This window comes from Dendropsophus ebraccatus, chromosome 6 (genome assembly GCF_027789765.1).
Source record: "Dendropsophus ebraccatus isolate aDenEbr1 chromosome 6, aDenEbr1.pat, whole genome shotgun sequence".
NCBI classification, from domain to species: Eukaryota; Metazoa; Chordata; class Amphibia; order Anura; family Hylidae; genus Dendropsophus; species Dendropsophus ebraccatus.
In genome coordinates, this window is record NC_091459.1 from 43,400,134 (window position 1) to 43,425,684 (window position 25,551).

General features: G+C 41.0%; 1 protein-coding gene across 2 annotated transcripts in view; it reads right to left on the minus strand.

Annotated features, from left to right (window-relative positions):
- The window catches only part of TPD52L1 (TPD52 like 1), a 74,290-nt gene that overhangs the window by 18,547 nt on the left and 30,192 nt on the right, over positions 1–25,551 (minus strand). Inside the window, exons 2-3 of one of the 2 annotated variants that reach the window (XM_069973664.1) lie at positions 6,805–6,920; positions 832–980 (exon numbers count right to left, since the gene is read on the minus strand). In XM_069973664.1, coding sequence (XP_069829765.1) covers positions 832–980; positions 6,805–6,920 — 265 coding nt within the window. Of the gene's footprint in view, positions 1–831; positions 981–2,722; positions 2,757–6,804; positions 6,921–25,551 lie in introns of those variants that run through there. The other variant, XM_069973665.1, reaches the window with a different exon arrangement.

Genomic DNA, 25,551 nt, shown 5'->3' on the forward strand with positions numbered 1-25,551 from the left:
CTTTAAAATTTGGCTAATGCAAGGTGATAGGTTGAGGCTATGTTCCCACACAGTATTTTTTCTAAGTATTTTGCAACCAAAACCAGGTGTGGACTGACAACACAGAAAGGCTATGTTCACACACTGTTGAAATTGAGGGGATGGCCACTATTTAATGGCAAATAACAGTCGTTATTTCCAAACAATGCCCGGTGTTTTAAAATAGTGTGTGAACATAGCCTTTCTGTGTTTTCAGTCCACTCCTGGTTTTGGTTGCAAAGTACTGCACCATCAAACAATACTTCATCAATAAAGCCATAACAGCATAAAATCACAGCAGTCATACATTTTATTTTCTAGCTCTAGATGAGCGAATCTCAAGTGTGCTTGTGTCCGTCCAAACCCGGGCGTGCGGCACTTGATTACCGGTGGCTGCAGAAGTTGTAAGCAACCCTTAGGCTCCCTGAAAAACATGGATACAGCCATTGGCCACAGGCCATGTTTTACACAACTCCCTAGGGTTGCATCCAACTTCTGCAGCCGACCGTAATTAAAAAGGGGTTTGAGCATGCTCAAGATTCGCTCATCTTGAATTAGAACGATTCAAAATATGCGTAAAAAGTGTGAACCTTGTAAAAAATTAAATAAAATATATATATATATATATCACAATACATTAGAACCATTTTTTAAACAAACCTGTCCCTATGCATACTGTATTTATTAATAATTAAGTGAATTCTGTTCGAAATAAAGGAATGGCTGTTGTATCTTTACGAAGCAATGTTATAATTTCAACAAGGTATATATTAAACAGCAGGCCAGTCTTACTTATTGAGGTTGGATACTTACGCGGAATGGGTCTGCACATCGTGCCAGCTGCGACTGAAGTTCTGCTTCAGCTCATTCATCATGCTGACTCCCAGCTTATGCTTTATCTCTGCCAGGTGCTTCTCTTTGGCAGCTAACACCTGACGTAGAGTTACAATTTCATCTTCCAACTATACAAACACAGAAGTAAATAGGGTCAAAAGTAACAGAAACAGATTGATATCCAAATGTTGGTAACATATTGTGCCCATTAAGCAATATTAATTATATAAAGCTCATCTTGCATCTACCTTCAATGTTTTAACAATGCACTGTGTTGTAAGGCTATGTTCACACACAGGGGGACATTTATTAAGACCGTCATTTTTTGCACCCGGCTTAAAAAAGTCCCTGCAGCGCCGGTGGTTTGACGATTTCTGTAAAGGCAAAAGTGTGCGCATACAGGGAATCCTGGCGTAGTTTTCCTTATCATTTTTTCAATGGAAAAAATGATGAATTCAGCGGACCCTGGAGTCCCTGGTAGAAACTTATAATAATTAAAGGGATTATCTAGATTTAAAAAAAAAAAATTCCAAAATTTCCAAAATTTCTAATTCTGGAAAACCCCTTTAAATATTTTTAGGATCATTAATAATCCAATTGTAGTATAAGGATTGATCCAGAATGAGCACTACACCACTAATACCACCTGGGTATGTCAATAAAAAAATGGTAATGAATATACTCCATAGTGTTGTGATATCATGTGAATTCTTACATTTTATTCTGCTCCAATATACACATCAAACAGAGTTTGGAAGGAGCCATACAATGCAAGAATGTTGAAGGCCTCATACAGTCTTTGGAGTATAATAAAATGCTAATCCATTGTCCTTCGATATTTAACCAATGTTCTACCCCTATATACTTTACACACACACACACACATACAGTATATGTACCGTATTTTCTGGCGTAAAAGGCGACTGGGTGTATAAGACGACCCCTGACTTTTAAGAAGGTAGCCAGCGGTTTGCCTTATACGCAGGAAAATGTTAACCCCATCCTGACCGCAGCCCTGCTCCGGTCAGGCAGGGGTTAACTGCAGCTAAATAAATAAATTAAAAAAAAAACAGTAAACTTACTGTTCCTGGCACAGGCAGTGTGAGAGCTTTGGGAGAATGACAGAGGCTTCTGGTACTGTTCGGGAGAGCTTTGGGGGATCTCCGGTGCAGGCAGTGTACGTCACACTGCCTGTGTCGGGAACAGGCCCCAGGTCAGTTAAATGTTTTATTTTTTTTTAATAATAATCGCCCCTTACGGTGGGGATGCGGCCATTTTTGAGCCCCCCCCACCGTATGGGGCGACCATACCTGGCGTATATGACGACCCCCAGCTTTTTCGGGGTTAAATAGTCATCTTATACACCAGAAAATACGGTATATATGCCTACATATAGTTTTTATCATCTGTCATCTACATACAGTACTTACTAAAACAATAATCTCTAAACTCACTATTCAGTGATAGCAATAGTAAGCTTCGGATAATGATGCTGAATTGCAGTGATGATCTGGTAACTAAATTGCAAACATCTAACATTCGCAAGGGTCTGTCTGTCATAAGAAGATATAATAGTCTCTCTACAGCCCATTAAGAACAGCACACAGTAGCACACTCAAGATAATAACTTGAAAAGTGTATGAAGAATTCTACCCAATAACCATCCGTAGCAAACATAAATTTTCTTACACAAAGTTGAAAAAGGCTGAAAAAAAGTTGAAAAAAAAAAAAAAAAGTGTCACAGTCACCATGGATATAAGAAAGTGTTATGGTCTAATAATACCAAAGTTTAACTTTTTGTTCAAAATTCCAAAATGTATTTTTGGCTCAAAGCCAACACTCAGCATAACCAAAAGAACACCATACCCACAGTGAAGCATGAAGGAGGCGGCATTATGTTTTGGAGTTGTTTTTCTGCTAAAGGCTATGGGGATCAAACATAATGTAAAGTGAAACTGGCTCAGTTGCCCCTAGCAACCAATCAGATTTCACCTTTCATTTTCCAAAGAGTCTGTGAGGAATGAAAAGTTGAATCTGATTGGTTGCTAGGGGCAACTGAGCCAGTTTTACTTTACACCATGTTTGATAAATCTTCCCCTATGTTTCCACTGTGTTAAAATGAAGTCTACTTTTATTGGATGTCCCCCATTTAACAGCAAATGACGACTGTTATTTTTTAAAAAAACAGCCATTATTTATATAATAATGGCCGTTGTATAAAATAACAGCCGTTATGTGCCATGAAATGACTGCTGTCCAATAAAAATAGCTGTAATTTTGATAGCGTGTTAACATAACCTTAGTCTGCTTTAGTCAAAGAGGGAATTAGGAACTGTTCTGAATATCAGTCAATTTTGCCACAAAAACCTTCAGGCCATGTCTACAAATGCTGCAGATAAAGCGGAATTTCACTTTTCAGCAAAACAATAACCCAGTGCAAACCTCCACCAATGACCCAGCCAGAGCCCAAATTAAAAATCTGTGGGTGCCCCAAGTGCACTGAACTGTCTATTCTGCATATTAATAAAATACAAAAGTTAACGTAAACAGCTCTGTAGCTAAAGGGGAGAAATTTACATTCACCTCTCAACGTCCCTGGACCTATGAGAACATAACAGGAGGTTAGAGTCATTGCTACTCTGCACTATAAGAGTATGGAGCCAGGGCAATAGGGTAGTATGTAGAGAGGAGCGGCCCTCAAGCATGCTCGAGTCCATCCGAACCCGAACTTTCGGCATTTGATTAGCGGTGGCTGCTGAAGTTGGATAAAGCCCTAAGGCTATGTGGAAAACATGGATATAGTCATTGGCTGTATCTATGTTTTCCAGACAACCTTAGAGCTACAGTATAGCAAACTTTAGCAGCCCCGGCTAATCAAATGCCGAACTATCGGGTTCGGATGAACTCGAGCATGCTCGAGGTTCGCTCTTCTCTAGTAGTATGACATTAGCTCAGCGCTAATGACTGACATCAGGGATCATGCTGGTTTCAGTCATTTATCCATTTAAGTGCTGTGATCAAAGGCAATCACTGCATTTAAATGCTTCACTGACCTTTTCCATTTGTGTTCAGTGACTGATCGGCACCTACACTATGTGGTTGTATGGGCATATTTTCAGTACAATAAGGTCCTGGGAAGTCCTGGGTACAATAACGTCAATTGGAAGTTGGTTGGCAGTGCGTACACAGTATAGCAGGGATGGGAAACCTTTATCCCTCCAGCTGTTGCAAAACTATGGTTTTTATGACCTGCTTTTGCAAAATGTGTCTGTTTCTTTTATTTGTTTACATACTGTTTTATTTTCACTCTGAATTACAGGGGTATTTAGCTTTTATTGTGTGAACCTAGTTTAAGGCTATGTTCACACTACGTAAAATAACGGCCGTTGTTTTCAACGGACGGATTTTTGCAGCCAAAACTACGGCCGTAGAATTACGATCGTACGGGCTAGTTGTGAAACTACGGCCGTTGCTTAATTTTGATTCCTAGCATGATTATAAACGGAATGAAACAGGTCATTTACTTTAAATACTGTGCACGGCCCGAGAAACCACTCCGAATTTTTTTTACATCAAAATCAAGTTTAATTCGGCAGATATAAGTTTTACGTTTGCGGCCGCATTGAAATCCACAGCCGTTGTTGCAGTATTACCGGCCGGAAATAATTGACGTTTATTTTTCACGGGGCCGTATAAATAACGGCCGTTATCTGATACGTAGTGTGAATTCAACGGCCATAGTTACATTGCATTGCAGTCATTATATGGAACCTCAAAACAACGGCCGCAGTTTTGCGCCGCGGACAACGGCCATTATTTTATGTAGTGTGAACATAGCCTAAATGTGTGTATATAGATACAACCACATTAAATTATTTCTATTAGTGATGCGCAAATAGTGAAATATTCGATATTCATTTGAATATTTCCCCGATATTCGACTATTCGATTGAATATTCGATCCCATTAAAGTCTATGGGAACAAGTATTCGTTTATTGAAAAACATCTATTTGACCACTTGGAGGTCACCAAGTCCACAATGACACCTCAGGAAATGATGCCAACACCACTGGAATGCAACTGGGACAGCAGGGGAAGCATCTAGCACCCCCAAATCTCTGGTAATAAAGTCACAAGTCGATGTCATACAGGTAAATTACCTGGTTATTAAAGGGTGTATGAATATTTTATAGGTACAGCTGGTCGGCTGTATCATGTAGCACGTAGCACTTGGTAAACAGAGTGCCTTATAGTAGCACAGCAGCCTGCTTGTACCACCCTGTGTATTTATGAATGACGTAGCAGCACGTAGCACTGGATGAACACACGTACTACTCTTTTTTTTTAGATCTAGCAGTCTAGCATGTATCAGCAGCACAAAGCACTTGGTGAGCAGAGTGCTTGCACTACCCTTTGTATTTATGTATGATGTAGCAGCATGTAGCACTGGATGAACACACGTATATATGTTATTGGGTCATGTGACTATGCCATCCAATCATTGTTATTCTCATTTCTCGCGATGCTTTATACACCAAGGGGCTGTGGCAGCCTCCCTGCATGTTGATTGGCTAAAAAACAGGGAAGCTGGGGGATTTGAACGCTCATCAAATATTTATCGAATATTCAGCGAACTATTCGATAATATTCGATACAATCGAACACCTTACTATTCGATCGAATATCTATTCGATCGGACAGTATTTGCTCATCACTAATTTCTATTTATGTATTTGTCCACCCTCATATGTTCACACACTGTCAGACTGACCAACGTTCTTATTTGACAGCTGTCATTTAATGGTAAATAATGACCATTATTTTGTAATAACGGCAGTGTTCACCCATAGTAATAATATATTAATATTTGGTCATAAATTTGAGTAAAAATAAAACAATGTGGAAAAAAAAAACACTGTGTGTTGCAAAATCAGGTATTAAATAATGAGCATGTTCATTATTTTAAAGGGGAATTTTAAAAATGGAGCAGTGCTCCCGGCTGAAGATTATGTCAACTAGCAGCGCGGGACCAGCGCCGAGGAGGAATGTAAGAGACATACCTTACTCCTCAGCATCCCGGGTGCTATAGGGGGCTATCAGCAGGTTAGATTCGTCTAAAGTACTGATAGTTCTCTTTTAACGGTAGTAATTGAATACGGACATTATTCCATACTCTATATGCACTGCTATCCAATTTCTTGACTTATGACTATGTTTAGAGGATGTCTTTTTGGCAGGCCATCATTTTGAGGCAAAAGTACAGCTGTACTTTTACCTCAATAAAGACGAAAACAACGCTATGTAAACATAGCCTATAGGTTATATTACAGGAGTAGAAAGTAAAAGTATTCTTCTTGGTCTGATTTAGATTTTTTTTACATGCAAGAATTACTTGCATTGTAACAGGGGGGTGTAGACTTTCCACATCCACTGTGTTGGAAATATTCTAGATTTTACATTTGTTGTTTGCTTAAAGGGGTAGTTCAGCAAAAAAAAAAAAAAAATCTTTCAAATTAACTGGTGTCAGAAAGTGCCATAGATTTGTAATTTACTTCTATTAAAAAAATGTCATGTCTTCCAGTACTTATCAGCTGCTGTATGTCCTACAGGAAGTGGTGTATTCTTTCCAGTCTGACACAGTGCTCTCTGTTGCCACCTCTGTCCATGACAGGAACTGTCCAGAGCAGTAGCAACTCTCCACAGAAAACCTCTCCTGCTCTCCAGACTGGAAAGAATACACCACCTCCTGCAGGACATACAGCAGCTCATAATTACTGGAAGACTTGCGATTTCTGGCACCAGTTGATTTGAAAGAAAATTTAGTTTGCTGAACTACCCCTTTAATTTTAAGCAATCATTATGGGAAAACAGTTATACAATTTTAATCAAAGTAATATATTCCTACATTGGTTGCTTAGTAAGAATGAAAAATAAAATAATGTGAAAATTACCTTGACCAGTTCATTCTTTAGCTCTTCTTTCTCTTCCTCCGATATTATTTCTGTATAGTCAATGTCAGCTACAAGTTCCTCTTCTGTTTCCTGCAGTGGCTGAGTATCCAGGAGATCTGTAAAGATGTAAGCATACCAAAACCATTTAAAACCAGTAAAAATGAAGTGACACAATCACATGTTAATGGTTGCAGGAAAATATTCTTGTGAATAAATGCAAAGGAAAATGTGGAACATGAAAATCATATGCTGCCCTGTTGGTCCTCAATTATAAATAATAGCACATGCAAAAGATGACTGTACTGCACTTTACTGACCGACCAGATCTGTGCACCCACCACTAAACTTTTCATCAAATTTAGATGGACTTCTATAGCAGTATATGAGCCCATCTCCTGCAGCAAGGAGAGGGATGGGATGAATAGCACTAACAGATTTATCTGACAGATTATTGAAACCAAAGCCAGAAATGGATTTGAAAAGCAGAGAAATCTCAATCTTTCCTTTATGACCTGTTCTCTGTTTATAATCTGTTCCTGGCTTCGGCTTCAATAATCTGTCGGATATCTGTCAGATAAATTGGTCTGTGTAAACACACCATTAGCTTTGCACTTCTCCCATCTTGTTCTAGCAATTGGTGGGATCAAGCACTTAACTCAGACTCTGGTCAAACCTTTTGACTTGTCTTAGTTTTATTTTTATTTTTTTTATTTTTGAAATGACGGTGACAGTTTTGTTAAGATTTTTTCACAGTATTGGTTAATAAAGGGTGCCCTATCAGTTGCATGTTTGCATTCTTACAAGTACAGGTTTAAATCCACTATCAATGCAACATCAAAATCTGCTGTGAAGATGATTCACCCTCCTAATTCACACAGTTGTTTTATGTATACCTTATTACCGCTAGGGTGCTACGAGTGAATTTACAGAAATAATTTTATGTGCTTAGATGAAGTTTAAGTGCAGTTCAGAGCGGGTCTGCTGTCTTTTCTAAAGAAGTTTAGGTCGGTACCATATGTGAGTATAACCTCTGAGACAGAAGTCTGTAGTATGCAACTCCCGCCACTAGATGTCACTGTTCTACTGTACAGCTGACAGCTAAGAGTGTATAAGGGTTAAAGGGGTAGTGCGGCGCTAAACAATTATTCACTAAATACACACATTACAAAGTTATACAACTTTGTAATGTATGTCATGTTAGTGAATGGCCCCCTTCCCCGTGTTTCCCCCCACCCACGCTAGACCCGGAAGTGTAGTGCTCTATACTCACCTGAATCGTGTCGACCCCCGTCCGCCATCTTGTGACAAAGATGGAATTTTCGGGCGGCCGGCCGAACTGCTACGACCGGCCCTCGTGCCGGCCACCCTCTGCCGCGTCATCAGCTGCTCAGCCGCGATTGGCTGAGCATTACTGTGCTCAGCCAATCGCGGCTGAGCAGCTGATGACACGGCAGAGGGCGACCTGCACTAGGGGCGGTCGGAGCGGTTCGGCCGGCCGCCCGAAGATGATATTGTCACAAGATGGGTCGACACGAATCAGGTGAGTATAGAGCACTACACTTCCGGGTCTAACGTGAGTGGGGAGTAATACGGGGAAGGGGGCCATTCACTAACATAACATACATTACAAAGTTGTATAACTTTGTAATGTGTGTTAGTGAATAATTGCATACCGCCGCACTGCCCCTTTAGCTGATGTCTCTATTATTGATCGTGTATTTCCTGCCACTGAAATCTTCTGATTTCTAGTAACCAATCCCTAAGCTAGCTACCTCAGTAGTATTCATATATCACAGAGGTTATTCTATGCTTGTTCCCCAATCAGATACCCTCCTGTTGATATATATATGTAGCGGGGTGGGACTAATGGGTTAAGTTTTTAGTTTGTAGTGTTACCAGTGTATGAGAGAGAGTATCTTCACAGAGTTGCTGAGCATGTTCTTCCAGGCCCTGGCCTGCCACCAGGAGCCATGTGCAGGACCTTTGTTATTTCTTTCTTATTTCTGCGCGCAGAACTGTGGTGAAGGATGGGTCAAACCTATTCACACTGGGGGATAGAATTGTCTACTTCTGCTACTTCGGAAAGAATTTTAGAAGTAATTGAGGTACCACACTAGTCAGTAGTTTAGTTACAGTAAGTGCAAAGGCCGAGTCTCTACTGCAACTTGCTATGTCTCTCTTGGATCTCCCGGACAACTAGCTCTCCCACTAGGTGGGCCTAAACTCCCCGATCGTGTGTTGTTCGCACCCCACATGGTAGCGTAGGCAGATGTCTTTTCCTGTGGATTCAACACTTTTCTCTAACAGCCCCAGCCGAGCCACTGCGCCCAAATAGACCCCGGATCGATAGCCATCAGTATCCTAACTTAACCTTGCTACACAGCTACAGTCTGTCTCAACTAATGTTAAACCTATCTCATCTAACTGTCAGTATATTGTTAGGTCTATTCAACACATTTACTATATTCTCAAGTGTATCTAAATTCAACTTCAGTATTGTCTCAAGTATATTTCAAGCAGCTAGTCTATTACAAGTGGATTCCAGTATTACAAGCAATTATTGTCTTCTAAGGATTGTCAAGTTTTTATCAGTGTTTGTGGACTTTGTATCTCTGCCTAAAGTGTGTGAAAACACTAGCAGTGTACTACCTCCCCAAAGGAGTGATTTTTGCCTTGAACAAACAATTTTTTTGTGCTGTCCTTCAGAGAGTTATGCTGGGTTTACACACAGTGATAATTCGCTGATCGTACGATGAACGATTTCCAAGTAACAATTTTTTTTTATAACGATCAGAGTTTAGACGGAACGATATATCGTACGGAAAAATCGCTTTGCGATCGCTTAAGCCTATCTCGCACATAGGTTAAATCGTGAACGACTGTTTACACGGAATGATCTGCAAATATTTTGCGAACGACGATTTGAGAACATGTTGTAAGATCAAAATGAACAATTTCTTGCTCATTGTTTGATCGTTCCCTGCATTTACACGTACGATTATCGTTTGAATTTGATCGTTATCGTGCAAATTCGAACGATAATCCGTGTAAACGCAGCATTACAGTAAACTATTTTTCATCACTTGTTGAACACCTGCAGCTGTGCAAGACTCCCTACTCTACACTGAAACAGCAACTACAACTCCCAACAACGTGGTGGTTTCGAGCTAGCGTATCCAGGGGTGGCAAGCTTGTCCCACTCCTGGCTCACCGTGACAAGTGCCCATGTGGTCCTCCATCCTCCTCCACCATCCGCCCCCTGGGTCGCTGCACCTTCTTTGCTGCTGCATGTGTTGTATGGAAAGGATTCACCTTCCAGTGGGATTGGACCAGAGACATCAATTTGTTGTGGCACTTTAGTGCCAAAATGAGTCCTTGTCTTGACCACGTGTCAACAAAACAGGCCAGCCTTGCTTTGGGCAGCAATAATAATCAATATATAGGAAATAATTTCCTTACATGATAGATTCTGGCTCTGAACTCAAGCTGTGACCATATTTTCTTCATTAATTTCTAATTCAAGTGTAAGATAATGCATATTGAAGTGTTTTGCTCAACTTTACTGTTTAGATATGTTGTGCCCCCCACCCACAGTAGTATATTGAAGGACTAATGTAATTAGGAACAGAGGCTCCTAGTGTGTAAAAACACAAGCAACACAAAGAATATAAATGTCAAAACTAGAACTCTTCATGTTGAGATATTGCCATGTGTACATTCATTTACAAGCAATTTTACACAAATAATATTCTTAAGACATACTTAAAGGGCTTATATTCCACCTACTACCTAATTCCAGTAGAAAATCCACTAATCTAAGCAAATATGGGTAGCACCCTGCCTGTCCTTTTCTTAAGGACTAAGCCCCAAAAGTAAATCTGTACATAGAGTATAAATCTGCTCTCTATGCTATGTGTACATGCAATAGATTTTATGATCATCATAGGTAAATATGATGGTAAATAGGTAAATTAGAAAAATTCCAGAGACAATATGGACATTTCACCCAAGTGCCAGGACAAAAAGATTCAGTCTTCATGCTATAGCATCAGCGCTGTATAAATCTGTACATCCATGGAGGCTCTCACCTTTCACCCATTTGGCGGCGGTGACATAGGCGCCTACATCACTTCCGCCCTATGGTTGGAGGATTAGGGCTTCCATGGAGGTTCTGTTTAGGATCCAACAATAGTCAGATTTGAGTATGCCCGATTCGTGCCTATGTTGCGGAGTAACACCTGATTGCAGCCATTGCAAATGACAGTCAATCACCCCTAGCAGTGATATGAGGGACACTAGCAGCTCAATGATATGTGCAAAGCAAACTGCTGCCACATGTGCTGCCTCTCATGGCTTCCAACTGGCAAATGGCTTCCAACTTATTGTTACACTTTCTTGGCCTGCCCAGTTCGTCTGGGTTCACACTGCGTTTTTAGCATACGTTTAACAGATCTGTTTTTTTTTAACAGACAAAAAAATAGTGTCAGCAACGTTTTTGCGTCCGGCAAAAAAACGGATCCGTTTTGATCCGTTTTTTTTTTTATAATTGAAGTCAATGGAAAAACTGATCAAAACGGATGCACACAAATGCATCCATTTTTGCAATCCATTTTTCATCCGTTTTTTTAAAAAAACAGATGAAAAAAACGGATTGCAAAAACGCAGTGTGAACCCAGCCTTACCAGATTTATTGGCATTTGACTGGACAGGTAACCGTAATTTCTAGGGACGTAAGGTATAAATTATATTTCTGCAACGGTATATATTCCTAAATCACAGTACATACATGAACCCTATAAATTCTCACCATTGTATGTCTCCGGCTGAGCGCTGTTGCCCGTTTGTTTAAGAGATCATTAGGGTTTCAGCAACCAGACCCCCACAATCAAAACTTTTGTCACAAGTTTTTTAGAGACTGTTGCCAATGTCAACTACATAATTAAAGCTGCACAATTAATTATACTATGTAAGTGATGAACATTAAAAATGGAGGTTCCATTGTTAACCTTCATTTATACACACCCAACCTAATCTGCACCTTGCATGTGACCTAAAATAGTTTAGTTGTATCATGCCGACCTTGTTATCCATTCTTCTCACTGCCCGTCTCTGTACAGAGCCTCCTGCCAGAATAAATTCAGTAATTAGCATAATAACTCATCGAGCAAAACTCGTCCAAAACAGATTTTTCTATGCCCGCTGTTAATTTTAATCTTCAATTTGCTTCTATCCAGATACAAGAATTGTACAATTACAGTACAAATGCTTTTACTGTTGTAGTCATGACTTTAATTTGCTTTGCAATATGTGAAGCTCAAGCTGAAGAAGTCAAATTACTTGCAGCAATGCTTCAACACTTCTGATGTATCAGACATAACATGAGAATAGCTGATTTCTATTAAACATGTTCTTAAATTTTTTTTCTCATTTTTATGACTCAAAATAGAAATTGACATTGAAATCGCTTGCTAGGGAATAACTTTATGAGCAATTCTCTGTCATGAGGCTATTATCAGAATACAGACCACTTTAATCAATAGCTTATTTAGCTGCTACAAAATGTATCATGTTGCCTTTTATAATTAAAGGGATTCTGTCAGCACCCGGGCCCTATCTGAGGTGCTGTAGCTGGCAGTCTCCTAGTGAGCATGTTGCCTTTTGGTAATTTGTCAGTGCAGTGAATTATGTGCAATCTCTGGTCTTCTACTATATTGAGGAGTCAATGAGGAGTTGTGGCTCAGCGTTTGTGCTGCACTCTGGCACACCTCACCACTCCTTTCTCCTCCCTTTTCTTCATGAATAATCAATGCTGACGGGCCTTCTGCTTACTCACACTGTCATTCATTATTGGCCAACAGAGGACTGACCTACAATCAGATATATTTGAATCTCCTAGCCTGTGTTGGAGCTGTGGTCTAGGGGTAAATGACCTCTGTAGAGACCAGCAACAGTTATTTTCTTTGGTTCAATTCTCCTGATGGAAATGAAATATATATATATATATATATATATATATATTTTTTTTTTTTTATTCCCAATCGAACCTGGGGGGGAAATAATGATATTAGCCTTTAAGCAAGGGATTTACACCTAGAGCACAGATCCAACATAGCTTGGCTAGAAGATTAAACTATATCTGATTGCAGATCAGTCCTCTGTTGGCAGATACTTACAGATAGTATGAGTTTGCAGGAAGCTGGACAGCACTGAATATTTATGAAGGAGTCAAGTGTTCTTTGACTCTTCATTAAAGTTGGAGACTCAAGATTGAGCTTAATCCACTCCACAGACAAATTACCAAAAGGTAACATGCTCACAAGAGGACTGCCAACTATAGCACACTGTCAGTATCTCGGGCAGGGCCAGTGTGCTGATAAGAGTCCCTTTAAAGGAGAATTCTGGATAGGGACATTTCAAAACTGCTGGAGAGGGGTGGGTGAAAAAAAACAACATGCACTTACCTCCACGGCTCCAGCCCTTATGTCCGCTATCCTCTTCTCCAATCCCCTGGTCCTGGGATGCTTCCTGGTCTAGAGAGACCTGGGACATGACATTCCAGGCTCAATCAGCCAGTCAGCGGCTGTAGTGGTTTCCTGTCTCTGCCGCTGACTGGCTAGGCGGGCCTGACACATCACATCCCAGATTTCACTCAGGAAGCGGACAGACCAGGAAGCGGCCGGGGACCGTGGGATCGGGGCAGAGAACAGTGCATACTGCTTTTTTCACCTACCCCCCTTCCCGCCAGTTTTGAAAAAGTTCCCTGTCCAGAATTCTCTTAACTCTGACATACCAACGCTATGTTTTAATGCTTTTTTGCACAAAATTTTATAATGGCCACTTTGTCTGAAGAATCCCAGGTTATGGCTCTCCTCATTAGCAATATGACTGATATACCTGCAGTAGGGGTTATATAGCCTTGTAATATTGATGGCCAAGCCTCATGCTGCGTTTACACGGAACGATTATCGTGCGAATTTGCACTATAACGATCAAATTCGGACGATAATCGTACGTGTAAATGCAGCGAATGATCAAGCAACGATCTTTGAACATGTTTTCAAATCGTCGTTGGTTGTTCGCAAAAAAATTGCAGATTGTTCCATGTAAACAGTCGTTTACCGATTTAGCCTATGTGCGAGATAGACTTAAGCGATCGCGAAACGATCGCAAAACAATTTTTCCGTACGATATATCGTTCCGTCTAAACGCTGATCGTTATTAAAAAAAAATCGTTACTTCAAAATCGCTCCGTGTAAACCCAGCATCAGGGTAACCCATCAATAATAAACCGATGAAATTAAGAATCCTGGAACTCACTTCAGTTCCACATAATCTATTGAAAGGGAGTAGAGATGAGTGACACTCAAGCATGCTTGAGTCCAATCATTCCACATTTGATTACCGGTGGCTGAAGAAGTTGGATATAGCCCTAGGGAGTCCTGGAAAACATTGATACAGCCATTTGCCATAGACTGTATCCATGTTTTCCAGGTTTCCCTTGGGCTGCATCCAACTTCTTCAGCCACCGGTAATCAAATATCAAGCAACATTGCAACATTGCAGCAACATGTGACACCAGTACATAGAGGAGACAATAGCAGCTCCCTGTGGATTGATCTTTTCAAAAGGTCACAGAGCGCGCTCAGTAATTTTTCAAATTCACCTTAAGGGGACAGAGTCTGTCTATTGTCGTCTATGTCCACAAGTCTTGTCACTTGTCACAGTAAAGCATGTCACTAAATGCCTATAGTAACCGCCCAGGCAATATGGCAGCCCCCATAACAAAAAAAAATCAGAAAATAGAAACAGATTAGAATAAAATAACAAGATTTAGCATCTGATGCTAATCAGTGAAAGAAAATTTAGGTGACACATTTCCTTTAATTCTCAGACTATGACATCATGTTAGTGTTAAAGGGGTTTTCCATAATAGCAGTGGTGACCTGTAACTGTTGCTCAGCTCCTGTACACTTGAATGGAAGCTGAGCTACAGTTACTGGTCGCCATCGTTACACTGTGGATAGAGACAAACTCTATTTTCTACTTGTAGTCTAGGTGCCAAATTCGGTTGCTTATCAGGATAGCACTTAAGTCTATTTTGGCCTTAAAACCCCGTTATCTTTAAAAAAAAAACAATTGTAAACAGAAAACGTACAGAAAGTTCATAAGTCTCTGTAAGAAGAATCACAATTTATTCTGTACATAAATTAAAATGTAACAAAACAACCATAATAAATGAGCAATCTTATAGTCTCTATTTAGGCATGGCTTTTTTTATCAAATGGATTTAAATTCAATTAAAAATGCTATACCTAAACCCGGTTACAATTTGCTAGGGTTGAATGTATAGCTACAGATACTGGGGCAAGAGAGATAAAGATGCAGAAAATGTAATGCAGATTTCTGGACAGAGGATACCCCCAGAAGGTGTTAAACTATATCTAATAGGATGAGAAGTAGAAGGGAGGGCTAAACTCTATCCCTTATTCCTTTTGTTCAGAAATTCCAAATGAGCTTCAAGATTGAACAGCTAGTAATGATTATTCCTCTACTTCCTACAAAAAAAATGTATACCTAAACAATACACTTCAGAAAGTCAGAAAACACAATAAAATGACATAAAGTAGAGTAAAATTATGCACACAAGGGTATTGTCACAGAGATGTAAACATCATCCAATATGCATCATTAAATCACTGTATATAGTCATCATAAATTAAAGGGGTTATCCAGCGCTACAAAAACATGGCCACTTTCCTCCAGAGACAGCACCTCTCTTGTCTCCAGCTTGGACGAGGTTTTGCTGCTCAGTTCCATTGACGTGAATGGAGCTTAATTGCAAACTGCACCGGAACTGGAGACAAGAGTTGTGTTGTCTCTGAAAGAAAGTGGCCATGTTTTTGTAGCACTGGATAATCCCTTTAAACAAATATCACTAGGTGTATACCTCTCTGGATATACAGTGTGCCTATGTGGGGACCTGAACCAAGAGTCCAAAAGATATACAGTGATACCTTGGTTTAAGAGTAACTTGGTTTAATAGCGTTTTGGTTTAAGAGCTCACAGTTTTTAAAAATTGTGACTTGGTTTAAGAGCATTGCTTTGGTTTAAGAGCTCCCTGTACTGGGTAGGAGGGGGAGTGGGGGAGGAGCATGGTCTGCATAGTGTGGTCTACAGCCCAGTACTCTGACCTAGGAAGTCTCCCTCACCTTCCAAATCATAGCAGATCCACTTAAGGCTGGGGCTTGCATCAGGGGACAGGACTGTGGCAGTAATCTCTCCATAGCTGTAACCCCTCTCTCCCCGGACAGAGAGCGCTGCATGTATGTGCCCACATCTGCCCTGCTCATTCCTTCTTGCTCCCTGCAGTCTCTGTCAGCCCTTGTGATTCCCATCCTCTCCATTGATGTACAGTAACTCATAATATCACATATTCTGCTGTTTCTGAATCTTTGTTTCATCTATTTTACATGTTATTCAGAATAATAAATCATTATTTTCGGGGGGGTGGAACCAATTGTCTGCATATCAGTGATTTCTAATGGGAAAATTTGCTTTGGTTTAAGAGGGGATTTATTTACTCTTGAAAACGCGTACTGTTATATTGAAAAGCCTGACAGTAAAGCTGTTATATTTTTATACTACAGGGACTATGTCATCCTCTGTTTGCCCCGGCACATATACACACGCAACCGTACACCTAGGGTTATTTCTCCTCCTTCTGTGGGTGGCAGTACCAACAGTCCGGATGGGTCAGCTGTAACTCAGGACTGCCGTGGCAGGCTACCGTCCATTTGGGGAACACTTCTGGCCTTAGAAAACAAACAGGTACCAACATCACACCTGTGTGCTGGACTAGCACTGGCTTCACAACAATTACCACCACTGGCCGAGTAGTACAGACGAGTACCACTATTCCCTGGTCACAAAGTTCAAGATACTGGAAAGCTGGGTGACCACATCATACTAAGTATAAGATTGTGGGAAAGCTGGGTGACCACATCATACTAAGTACAAGATGCTGGAAAGCTGGGTGACCACATCATACTGAGTAAAAGATGCTGGGATAGCTGGGTAACCACATCATACTGAGTATAAGATTCTGCAAAGCTGGGTGACCACATCATACTGAGTAAAAGATCCTGGAAAAGCTGGGTAACCACATCATACTGAGTATACGATACTGGAAAGCTGGGTGACCTCCATCATACTGAGTATAAGATCGGTAGAACGCTGGCTAACCACATCATACTGATTATAAGATGGTGGGAAAGAGGGGTGACATCCATCATACTGAGTATAAGATGGTGGGAAAGAGGGGTGACATCCATCATACTGACTACAATACAAGATGCTGGGAAACTGGGGTTTCGTATTTTCACCAACGTTTTTATCAATTTTTTTTTCTGTCAAAATGCCCCCCTACCCTCCCCTGTGGGTAAAGGCAATCCCCCACCCATAGTTAATTCCTCCATTTAGAATACCTCCCTCCTGTGCGCATCCCTGTTAGTAAAAATAATACTCCTGTATATACTGTATGTCTCCTTCTGTATATATACTGTATATATCCTCTATGTATGCCTGAGTAGGTCTCCTCTGTGCAGTTATTACTTGGCTCCCTGCAGAACACTTCTGGTATTCAGGTTCCTCTAGCCAGATACAGGAGTGACAGCTGGGAGGAGAGAGCGGCCTACAGTGGCCAGAGGAAGAAAGCATAGCAGTTTAATTTTAACTATATGCCTCATAGGCTTAGTTAAGAGCATAGGGGTCAGCACAGGGGGAGGGGCTTGACATTGGGGGGGCTTCAGTGGCAGCCCACAGCACAGACCAGCCCCTCAGCCCTCTTAGGTGGCAGAGATAAGCATGCTGAGTGTAGCAGCTGCACGGCCCTATATTGTACTGAGGAAGACTGGCCCAGGGGGCAGATGCTATAATAGGCCTGTACTCAAACTCAGCTATGCACACTGCTGCTATAATGTGCCTGCACGTACACTTAGCTAAACACACTGCTGCTATAATGTGCCTGCACTTACACTCAGCTATACACACTGCTGCTATAATGTGCCTGCACTTACACACTTACACTCAGCTATACACACTGCTGCTATAATGTGCCTGCACTTACACACTTACACTCAGCTATACACACTGCTGCTATAATGTGCCTGCACTTACACTCAGCTATACACACTGCTGCTATAATGTGTCTGCACTTCAGAATAAAAAAAAACTTTTTTTTTGGGGGGGGGGGGGGGGGGGGGGGGTGTGGAAGCAATTTTCTGCATTTCAGTGATTTCTTAAGGGAAAATTTGCTTTGGTTTAAGAGTGAATTTGGAACAGAACGAATTATGCTCTTAATTCAAGGTGCCACTGTGTATATATGAGTATGAGTATTCTCTCTCAAATCTTAAGTACTATTCTTCACACTAACCCCAGTAGAGTACACTACTACCTTGGCCAAGGCCCCCAAGACGGTCCCTGTACCTACTTTAAAGTGACTGTACCACCAGGTCCAGGCTGAAGCACTGGAGGCAGGCCGACCCACCCTTAGTGGGAGGAAACCCTAGCCCTTCTATGATAGGGTTCCATTGATTCTAATGGAGTCACGTCATGGAGGGGCTGGGATATTTAGAACGTTCAGTATGTTGCAGTATTATATTCAGAGGGTATTTTTAGGAGGTACAGTGTTTGGCAATATTCACAGGGGCAGTGTGTGGCACCATCATATTCACTGGGTGCAGTATATGGCAGTATTATACTGAGAGGGTGCGGTATCTAGCAATATTATAGTCACTGATATCATTGTGTAAAAGTAAATTTTGGGCCAGGCTGGCACCACTTCTTAGCCCCCACCCTATGCTACAGACTAGCCTCTATTAAATAATAATTATACCCTACCAACAATATAGTTAGTGAAGACAGAGTAGATGGAGAGCTGGGCCTAGATTATAATACTGGGGGTGGAGCAGCAGGAGGGGTTAGAACAGTCACTAGTGACAAGAGGAAAGGGAATATGGACAAACATATTAAATGTATGTATACTAATGCTCGAAGCCTCACTAATAAAGCTGAGGAATTAGAACTCATAATGGTTGAAGAGAAATATGATATAGTGGGGATAAGCGAGACCTGGCTGGATGAGAGTTATGACTGGGCTGTTAATATCCAGGGTTATAGTCTATTCAAAAATGACCGTATATGTTAAATCATGCCTTAAGCCCATTCTGCGGGAGGATATAAGTGATGATAATGTGGAATCTCTTTGGGTAGAAATAAGGGGAGGGACGAAGAATAATAAAATTCTTATAGGAGTGAGTTATAAACCTCCAAGTATAGTGGAAGAGTGAGAAAATCTTCTTATAAGACAAATAGATGCGGCAGCGAAGCAGGGGGAAGTCATTATTATGGGGGACTTTAACTACCCAAATATAAACTGGAAAGCAGAAACCTGCAGCTCCAGGAAGGGAAGCGTGTTTTTGGAAATAGTAAAAGATAATTACCTTTCCCAACTAGTACAGGAACCAACAAGAGGGGGGGCACTCCTGGACCTAATCTTAACCAATAGGCCAGACAGAATATCAAAAATAGAGGTGGGGGGTCACCTAGGTAATAGTGACCATAACATAGTAAGTTTTCAATTATCCTTCAATAAAATAATTAGCAGAGGGGCTACAAAAACATTAAATTTCAGGAAGGCTAATTTCCAAAAACTAAGAGAGGACCTTGGAAACATAGACTGGGACAATGCCTTCAGAAATAAAAGTACACAAGAGAAATGGGACATATTTAAGAGCATCCTGGGTAAATTGTGTGAACGGCACATACCATATGGGAATAAACGTAGTAGAAATAAGAGATATCCAATGTGGTTAACTTCAGCTGTAAGGGGTGCAATAAATGATAAGAAACAAGCATTCAGACTACTAAAACAAGAAGGTAGTGGGGAAGCATTGAGCAACTATAGACAGAAGAATAGAATGTGTAAAAAGCAAATAAAAGAAGCAAAAATAGCAACAGAAAGAAGGATAGCCACAGAAAGTAAAACGAATCCCAAAATGTTCTTCACCTATATAAACAACAAAAGACTTAAAACCGAAAATGTTGGTCCCCTCAAAAATAATCTGGGTGTAATGGAGGAGGGGCAAGAGGAAAAGGCCAATCTTCTAAATACATTCTTCTCTACTGTATTCACAGAGGAGAATCCCATAACAGACGACATGACGAGGGATAATATAAATCCTCCCATAAATCTCACCTGCCTAACACAACAAGAAGTGGGGAGACGCCTTAAAAACATTAAAATCCATAAGTCACCGGGCCCAGAAGGTATCCATCCTAGAGGTTTGCAAGAATTAAATACTGTGTTAGACAGACCGTTATTCTTAATATTTAACCCTTAGGGGACACAGCCAGTTTTCATTTTTGTGTTTTCGTTTTTCCCTCCTCGTCTATATAAGGCCATAGCGCCTGCATTTTTCCACCTAGAGACCCAAATGAGCCCTTATTTTTTGTGCAACTAATTGTACTTTGCTATGGCAGATGTAATTTTTGCCTAAAATGTGCCGGGAAACCAGAAAAAAATTATATGTGTGGTGAAATTGAAAAAAAAAAATTTTTTTTTTATTTGGGGGGGGTTTGTTTTTACTCCGTTCGCCCTGGGGTAAAACTGACTTGTTATATATGTTCCTTAAGTTGTTACGATTACAACGATATGTAACATGTATAACTTTTATTTGATTTGGTGGCTTGTAAAAAATTAAAACCTTTTAAAGAAAATATATGTTCCTTAAAAACGCTCCATTCCCAGGCTTATAGCGCTTTTATTCTTTGGTCTATGGGTCTGTGTGAGGTGTCATTTTTTGCACCATGATGTGATCTTTCTATCGGTACCTTGATTGTGCATATATGACTTTTTGATCGCTTTTTATTACAATTATTCTGGATTTGATGCGACCAAAAATGCGCAATTTTGCACTTTGGGATTTTTTTGCGCTGACGCCGTTTACCGTGTGAGATCAGGAATGTGATTAATTAATAGTTCGGGCGATTACGCACGTGGCGATAGCAAACATGTTTGTTTATTAATTAATTAATTTATTTTTATTTATAAAATGGGGAAAGGGGGGTGATTCACACTTTTATTAGGGGAGGGGGTTTTGTGTTATTAAAAATACATTTTTCTTTTACTTTACACATATACTAGAAGCCCCCCTGCACTCTGATCTCTCATAGAGATCCATGCAGTATAGTTATACTGCATGAATCCATGAGATCGGTGTTCTATTGCTTTTGGCTGCTGCAGCCAAAAGCAATAGAATGCCGAGCCGGGATCAGCGCCATTACGGCGCAGACCCCGGCCCGGGATGGATGCGGGGATCGCCCCCCCGCAATTGCGCCGCAGGGGGGCGATCCCCCCACTAGACCACCAGGTATGGAGATTAGCAAGTATTTAGAAGCAGCTGTCAACTTTGACAGCTGCTTCTAAGTACTTAATTAGCGGGCACGGTGATCGGACCGCGCACGCTAATAGCCGCGATCCCGGGCTACATGCGGCACCCGGGATCGCGGCAGTTCAGAGGGGGGTCGCCGCGCGACCCCCCTCTGAACTCCCATAGCGGCACGAGGACGTTCAGTAACGTCCTGGTGCAGCTATAGGTTAAAGATTCTATTACGACAGGGATTGTTCCACAGGACTGGCGCATAGCTAATGTGGTACCAATATTCAAAAAGGGGTCAAAGAGTGATCCTGGAAACTACAGGCCAGTAAGTCTAACATCTATAGTAGGTAAAGTATTTGAGGGGTTTGTAAGAGATGCTATACTGGTGTATCTTAATGAAAATAATCTTATGACGCAGCACCAGCATGGATTCATGAGGGATCGGTCCTGTCAGACTAATCTGATCGGCTTCTATGAAGAGGTAAGTTATAGATTGGACCTGGGGGAGGCTGTCGATGTTGTGTATCTGGACTTTTCAAAGGCATTTGATACTGTGCCGCATGAAAGGTTGGTCTACAAAATGAGGATGCTGGGACTCGGGGAAAACGTATGCAAATGGGTAAGTAACTGGTTGTGTGATAGAAAACAGAGGGTGGTCATTGATGGAACATATTCAGATTGGGTTTTAGTTACTAGTGGGGTAACACAGGGGTCAGTGTTGGGTCCACTTCTTTTTAATATTTTTATTAATGATCTTGTTGAGGGGCTACAGAGTAGAATCTCCATTTTTGCAGATGATACTAAACTGGGTAAAGTAATCAGTACAGAGGAGGATAATATCATATTACAGAGGGATTTGGAGAAGCTAGAGGCTTGGGCGGTGAAATGGCAAATGAAGTTTAATGTGGATAAATGTAAGGTTATGCACTTGGGCCATAGAAATAATAAGTACAGTTATGTGCTAAATAATAAAACACTGGGTAAAACTACTTCCGAAAAGGACCTGGGGGTATTGGTGGACAGTAAACTCAACTTTAGTGATCAGTGCCAGGCAGCAGCTGCCAAGGCTAATAAAATAATGGGATGCATCAAAAGAGGTATAGATGCTAAAGATGAGAACATAGTTTTGCCTCTTTATAAATCACTGGTCAGACCACACATGGAATACTGTGTACAGTTTTGGGCACCGGTATATAAGAAGGACACAGCTGAACAGGAGCAGGTGCAGAGGAGGGCAACAAAGGTCATTAAGGGAATGGGTGGGTTACAGTACCAGGACAGGTTATCAAGCTTGGGGTTATTTACGCTAGAAAAAAGACGTCTTAGGGGCGATCTGATCACAATGTACAAATATATGAATGGACAGTACAGAGATTTTTGTAGTGATCTTTTTACTCCTAGGTCTGTAACCATGACAAGGGGGCATCCTCTCGTCTAGAGGAAAGAAGATTTTATCATCAGCATCGACGCGGGTTCTTTACTGTACGAGCGGTAAGACTGTGGAACTCTCTGCCACATGATGTTGTCATGGCCGATTCATTAAATAAGTTCAAGGGAGGCCTGGATGCTTTTCTTGAACAATATAATATTACAAGTTATGGGCATTAGATTTCCGGTGATGCTTTGGTCCGGGGATTGTTCTGATTGCCATTGGAGTCGGGGGGGAGTTTTCTCACTGTGGTGGGGCGATTGTCGTCTGCCTCGCGGGGGGTTTTGCCTTCCCTGGATCAACACAGTAGAGTTTCCCTAGGTTGAACCTGATGGACTCTTGTCTTCTTTCAACCTTATTTACTATGTTACTATGTTACTATCATGACCCTTACTGAAATCAATAAGTTAAAAAAAAAACAGAACAAGGTTGTGTAGGTGATAGTACTGTCCTGCCTGATCTGACATTAGGTGCTGAGAGATGTGGCTGCTCACTGAGCAGTATATAGGTGACAGTACTGACCTGCCTGATCTGACATTAGGTGCTGAGAGATGTGGCTGCTCACTGAGCAGTATATAGGTGACAGTACTGTCCTGTCTGATCTGACATGGTGTGCGGAGGGATACAACTGCTAGTTGGGCAGTAGAGTTGTTGGGGTCGCTGACTATTGTGCTTGTATGTCATTAATAGGAATTATATCCACACATGATACTCAGCAGGTGTCGTATAGTGGCCTTTAGTCCTGTTTGCAGTTGTGACTCTCAACACACAAAGAATAATACAGAAAAGTGTATTGGGAGAAAATACGGTATTTTCCGGCATATAAGATTTTTTTTTTTTTTATCACGAAAAATCTTCTTAGAAGTTGGGTGTCATCTTATACGCCACATATGGTGGGGGAACTAAAAAATGGCCGCATTCCCATCGTATGGGGTCCCCGAAGTCTCTGTCATTCTCCCGATGCTCTCCTGGCAGCCGAGCATCTCAGAGCTTCTCCGATGAGACGCTCGGCTGCCCGGGAGAGCTTTGAGGACTTCCGTCCGGAAACGGGACAGGAGACGCGTGGCTGCCGGGAACGAGTCACAGGTTGATTGTTGATTTTATTTACTTTAGCTGCAGTTGACCCCTGCCTGACCGCAGCAGGGCTCCAGCTAGTAAACCCTGCTGGGTTCAGGAAGGGGTTAACATTTTCTGGCGTAGAAGGTGAACAGCCTGACAATCTTCTTAAAAGTCAGGGGTCGTCTTATACGCCCAGACGTTTTATACGACCACTCATCGCGCTGAGAAGTTCAGGTGGATTCCATGGCTCATACCTGTTCACGGCGGCGCACATATCCGCCCATGCCATAGACAATATTCTATGGCTGGGCCGATTCCGTGTTCCGCCGAAAGAACTGACATCTCTGTTCTTTCTGCGGACAGCGGTATTAGCCCGGCCATAGAATGGTGTCTATGGAGCCGGCGGACATGCGCGGGAATGGGTATGAGCCACGGAATCCGCCAGAATTTATCAGTACGGATTCCGTAGTGTGAACCCACCCTTACTTAGTTTTTTTCTTATCATTATTAGATTTTTTTTTTATGTCATAACTTCCTGTCTTTTATAAGTCCTTTTTTTTATTCGATTTTTTTTTTTAGATTTTTTTTTTTTAAGTGTAAACAGTGAAATATTTATAGTCTCCCTAAAATTTCAATATTAGTGGAATAATGATTTGTTAAAGTGTCAGATATATGTCAAAATATGTCAAAATAGATATATGTCTTACACACATCTGCACCTCTCCCAGCTTGTTCTCCTAATCGGTATGAGTCTGAACACTCGGACGAGGACCGATCAAAACTTCTATCTCTACGACATGTCAAAAGTTTTTCCGAACGACAGGTGCACTTTTCACAAAGTGTGCAATAGTAAGAAATGAGATGGAAAGAACCCAGTCGTCACAATTCCAATACATAGAGAAAAAAAAAAGGCCTTCCATGTTTGGGACTCAAAGAAGTCCTTTGATTTATTTTTATGTTTAGTTCAAGTCCAGGATGTAAAACAAATGGCCAAAGAAACCAAATTAAGAGTATACAGTAAGCTGTAAATGGAGAATTGAACAAGAATTATTTGTGCAGCCTTTCTTTTAATTGCAAACAGTCTTGCAAAGAAAAAAAACTTTGATTGAGAGTAGTACTCTGTAATCTTTACACTCCTAATGTTCTTTGTCTTTCTCTAAAAACGGTTCCTGCCAGCCTATCTTATGTAAATACTCGGCTTCTAGCTGAATAGAAGAATGAAAGTGTTTTGCTCTATAGAAGCTTACAATAGTCAATTTTCTTGATGCCCTACAATAAATCTCTAAATTGTAAAATGTTGCCTCCTACACACACTCTCCAGCCGCTCTGATACTTTATGTTTCGCAGGTTCCAGTGAATGCTCAGCAGCTGGATGCCTGGAATAAAACTCACCTGCTGGAGGGGACAACACAATACATAGCTATGCCTTACTTGTTTATCATACATTACAAGACATTTCAAGGGAGAATTTAGGTTGGATTATTAAAAGATTAAATTGAGAGCTTTTCATCCTTGATGAAATTAATTACACGAACAGTACCACACACATTGTTCTTGTATATGTATACACAGTGCATTTTATGCTAGCAGAGAGGGGCACTAGAAGAGTCTTGCTACTTACTACTTGGGACTTAGTTGTTTAAAAAAACAAAACAATTAAAAATATGAATTCCCTTTGTAATACACACTTGTACTGCTAACAAATCTGGAACATAGCCGGAAAGAGGGATAATGGTAGAAAATCATATCAGTTCAATAGAATACTACGCCACTCCTTTAAGGTCCTATCAGCAGGAAAGCAGTAGTGTAACTAGGACCATG